The 4,857-nt window shown below is 28.2% G+C and overlaps 1 protein-coding gene across 1 annotated transcript; it reads left to right on the top strand.

Annotated features, from left to right (window-relative positions):
- The first annotated feature begins 491 nt into the window (after positions 1-491).
- LOC107638167 (isoflavone 7-O-methyltransferase-like) lies at positions 492-3,175 on the top strand. Its single transcript, XM_016341335.3, has 3 exons — positions 492-809; positions 1,432-1,953; positions 2,646-3,175. Exons 1-3 carry the CDS (start codon positions 552-554, stop codon positions 2,943-2,945), a joined length of 1,080 nt encoding a protein of 359 aa, XP_016196821.1. The 5' UTR covers positions 492-551; the 3' UTR covers positions 2,946-3,175.
- Positions 3,176-4,857: the final 1,682 nt, after the last annotated feature.

A 4,857-nucleotide genomic window follows, 5' to 3' on the forward strand; every position in this document is an offset into this window, starting at 1 on the left:
ATTGTTATCTTTTTCTTCCCCTACTTTTACAAGTCATTCATCTAATAGAAAATTTGCCACTAATAATACTTTATAAGTTATAATCTATAGAAGACACATTTAATTTTAATGAAAATCAACAACTATATGGCTTTGTCAATTTCAAAATGAATACCACTTTATTTCATGTAAAATAATAATAAAAAAATTTAGAGATATAATTATTCTTTCTATCAACTTAAATTTTTAGAATAAATAATTTTATAACATAGAATGAGAATTTCTATAACCTAAAAATCTAAAGTTTGATTCTTAGTAACTTAAAAAAAATTCAGTATAAAACAAATAAAAAAATCTTACACAAAAATTTTACATAAACCAAAAAAAAAAAAAGAGTATATACTCTTATAATTAGTCATACATATATGTACTTATTGAATAGTACTAGGGCTCCATCATCTTCTAGAAGGTGCTGAAACTCTATATATATAGAAAGCAAAGCAAATGTTGTTGCACATCTAAAACAATAACTCCTTGTTGCAAATCAAATACACTAATTATACCAAAAAAATATGGGTTCATCAATCCTTGGCCCCAAAGAAATTGAGATGTTTGAAGGGCAAGCTTTATTGTATAGACAGTGTTGTGCCTACATAGATTCCATGTGTATTAAGTGGTGTGTTGAGCTCAACATAGCAGACATAATTCACAACCATGGTCAACCCATTACCCTTCATCACTTGGTCTCAACATTGCAAGTTCCATCTTCCAGGGTTGCCGCTGTTCGACGCTTCATGCGTTACCTCGCACATAATGGATTATTTCACATAGTAAGTATTATTATTATTATTATTATTATTATTATTATTATTATTATTATTATTATTATTATTATTATGTAACAATACCAGAAATATGTGTTACATTGATTTTTTTTATATATTTCTTAATAATAACTTAGATAAATTTTTATTTAAAATTAAAATATTAACTTTTTATTGTGTATATTTTATAAGAGGAATGAATTACTTTAGCGTCAGTTAAAACAGTGGCTAAAATTCGCAAAAACTATTACTACAACATCTTTGCCTTGAATAAGGAACTCTGGTTAGGAGGCAGTTACTTTTTTATTTAGTCGCGATTTTTTGTTTATTAGTCACGGTTTTGAGAACTGTAACAACTTTTAATTTGTGAATTGTGATAGTCAATATTTTTTAAGTCTTGATTATAACTGTGACAAAGTGAAATATTCTATTCCAAAAGAAATAGTTACTATTTCAACCGTGGCTAATGACATTATTTTTTTTTTTAATTGCGATTAAAAATTAGTGGCAAAGGCCATTTCTGTAATTAATAGTGATACTGTCGTATTAATTTGTATCTTAATTTCTTTCATAAAATTATGGTATATCAAATATATGTAACCCTAATTAAAGATACGGTCCAACGTAGGTAAGAATCCATGACGAAAACAAACAAGAGAAGGAAGCATATGGTCTCACCATTGCATCAAAGCTCCTTGTTAGTAGCAATGATTATTGTTTATCTCCAATGGTTAAGTATGCTACTGATCCAGTTACAATGGGTCCACTCAATCAATTGAAGGCATGGATTTATGGGGAAGATAATCTCTCACTATTTGGCATGGCCAAAGGAATGGAATTTTGGGAGTTTCTCAACATAAACCCTAAATATCTGAAGTCCTTCAATGAGGCAATGGCTTGTGACTCTAAAATGATTAACTTGGCATTAAGAAGTTGTGGTTTGGTCTTTGATGGGCTTGAATCCATTGTGGATGTTGGTGGTGGAATTGGAACAACTGCTAAGATTATTAGTGAGGCATTTCCTAAGTTGAAATGCATAGTATTTGATCTTCCCCAGGTTGTGGAAAATTTGTTAGGAACCAATAATTTGAGCTTTGTTGGTGGTGACATGTTCAAATCTATTCCTAAAGCACATGCAGTTCTACTCAAGGTATATGTATATATTTAAATTAAGGTGAAAACTCACGTGTATTTGATTTCATGTGAAGTTGAGAACTGTTAGATAATAGTTTAGTCAAACATATTAAATTATCTAACAATTTTTAATTAGTAACTTCACATGAAGACAATTGCACATGAGACTTTACATGTATCAATCTCAATAAGTGTAATTTTTATTTTTTTTTGTTATATATTGAGAAGCTATTTAAAAAAATTTATTGCAAAAAAATAAAAATGTTATTTATTTTAGAATAATATTTTAAATTAGTTTTCAAAAGAAATAATGTTTATTAGATATTTTAGTCTTGAATGAATTTAAATTACTAGATTGGTCTTTAAAATTTTATTTTGTAAACAAATCAGTCTACACATTATTTACAAGAAAAAACTAATATGAGAATTTCAAATATTTTAAAGACTTTTATATCTTGATTTAAAAAACATCTGATAAAAAAATTATCTATCTAAATTTTTAATATATTTTTATCATATCATATTTTACCAAATATATTAAGGATTAATAAAGTATTCGATTAAATTAATTTTTTTAAAATAATTTAGATATTTCTCTTTATTTTAAATGGTCAGACTAGTTAATATCTATTTAACTTGTTTAGCTACTATAAATAATTAATGAATGTTCAATATAAAAATAATTATATATAATTATTTTGTTTTCAGAATATTATACATGATTGGGATGAGGAAAATTGTGTGAAGATAATGAGAAATTGTAAAGATGCTATTTCCAGCAATGGGAAAAGAGGAAAAGTGATTATTATAGAGTCTGTGATCAATGAAAAGCAGGACAAGCATGAAATCACTGAAATGAAGCTCAAATATGATATATACATGACATGTAACAATGGAGCACAGAAAACTGAAGAAGAATTGAAGAAAATCTTTATAGAAGCAGGCTTTCAAGGGTACAAACTGTTCCCTATAGCTGGAATTGTGTCACTTGTTGAGGTCTATCCTTAAATAATTAAATAGAATTTTATAGTGAATGTTATTATATAAGCTAATTAAATAATTTTGTATCGTTATCATGGTCATGAAATAGAAGTTATATGTACTAATGAATAAGATGAACGCTAAGCCAGGGTAGCTAGGGGTCTTATTTTGTCCTTTAATTTGTGATAAGACAATATATGATCCAATAATGTATTATTGACGAAAATTAATGCTACACACCAAAATCAATTTTTAAATTTAGTTATTATATATTTATGTATAAATATACATATAATTTAATTTATTTTTAATAAATATTTTATATATGTATACTTTATTTTAATAATTAATTTTATTATACACCTAACATGCATAATTAATTATTAATATATTTTATTAGGCCCATATTTGTCTTTGACATGATATATTTCGTCAAAAATAACTCTTACCATTCAGTGTATATGATGATGTTATTTATCAAATTCAAATTCAAATTCGTGACAGATATAAAAAACTAACTGCTTGAATAATAAGATTTAATTAAATAAAAATATAAAAAATATATTTATTGTAAATAAAAATATGCAGTGTTCATAACTTCATAACAAATTTGTCACTGCATCACATGCCTCAGCCACGTCAGAACCTTTTTTTTTTTTTCGGTCGGTATCAGAACCATTTCTAAGTATATACACCCATGCCTGTCTTTCATATTAATTTTTTTCTTTTTATTTTTGGTAATACATCAAGGCCTAGGCCCAAAAGAAAGAAAAAACTAATCTCTACCAGATTATAATTCTATCATCTACAATCAAAGAGTTCAGTTCTTGACTTATTACGAGGGAGTATCTGTTAAAAATAAATTTGATGGTTAGAATTTAAGAATGAATAAAAACCACAGTTTAAATAATTTGTCTATATTTAGTTTTAATTTAAACTATTTGTTTATTAGGATGTATTAAGTTTAGACATAAAAAAAAAAGTATAAATACATATGTAATTATTTCATAAATAACAACACACAAATACATTCAAGACATTCCTCTTCAATTTATATTCTTCGTGAGTGTGTGTGCCTTGTTCTTTTATTCCAACAAAGTGGTATCCGAGCTACTTATAAAATGTCTTCGTCAAAAGGAACTACTTTATCTTTTCAATACCCACAATTATCTAAACTCAACTATGACAATTGAGCAGCACAAATGAAAGCAATTTTCGGTGCTCAAGGAGTATGGGAGATGGTTGAGAAAGGTTATGTAGAACCAGAGAATGTGGACAAGCTAACAGAAGTTCAGAAAGAAGAATTAGAAAATAAAAGAAAGAAAGATCAATGTGCACTTACTATCATTCATCAAGGCTTGGATGATGATATGTTTGAGAAGATTGCTGATATAACCAATGCAAAGAAAGCTTGGGATACTCTTCAAAATTCCGTCATAGGAGTTGAAAAGGTGAAGAAGGTTCGTCTTCAAACTCTAAGGGCTGAGTTTGAGTCTCTAATGATGAAGGAGACTGAATCCATTTCGGATTATTTCATCAAAGTTTTTATGGTAGTGCACCAAATGAAAAGGCTTGGAGAAAAATTAGAAGATATTCGTGTTGTTGAGAAAATCCTTCGTTCTCTCAAATCAAAATTTTACCATGTGGTGGTAGCCATTGAGGAGTCCAAAGATTTGGATACGATATCCATTGATCAATTGAATGGTTTCTTACGGGCCCATGAAAAAATAATGGATAAAGGCAAGTAAGAACGTGTGGAGCATGTCTTGCAGGCAAAACTTTTGTGGAATGCTAGAGGAGAAACCAACGAAAGTGGAAGATAAGGACGAGGTCAAGGCCATGGACGAGGACGAGGACGTGGTTACGGAAGAGGAAGAGATGAGAAAAATTATTCTCAAGAGAAAAGAAATCAAAATTTTTCTCGAGGTGGTGGAAGAGG

This window comes from Arachis ipaensis, chromosome B4, assembly GCF_059453495.1.
Source record: "Arachis ipaensis isolate K30076 ecotype BB chromosome B4, ASM5945349v1, whole genome shotgun sequence".
Lineage (NCBI taxonomy): Eukaryota > Viridiplantae > Streptophyta > Magnoliopsida > Fabales > Fabaceae > Arachis > Arachis ipaensis.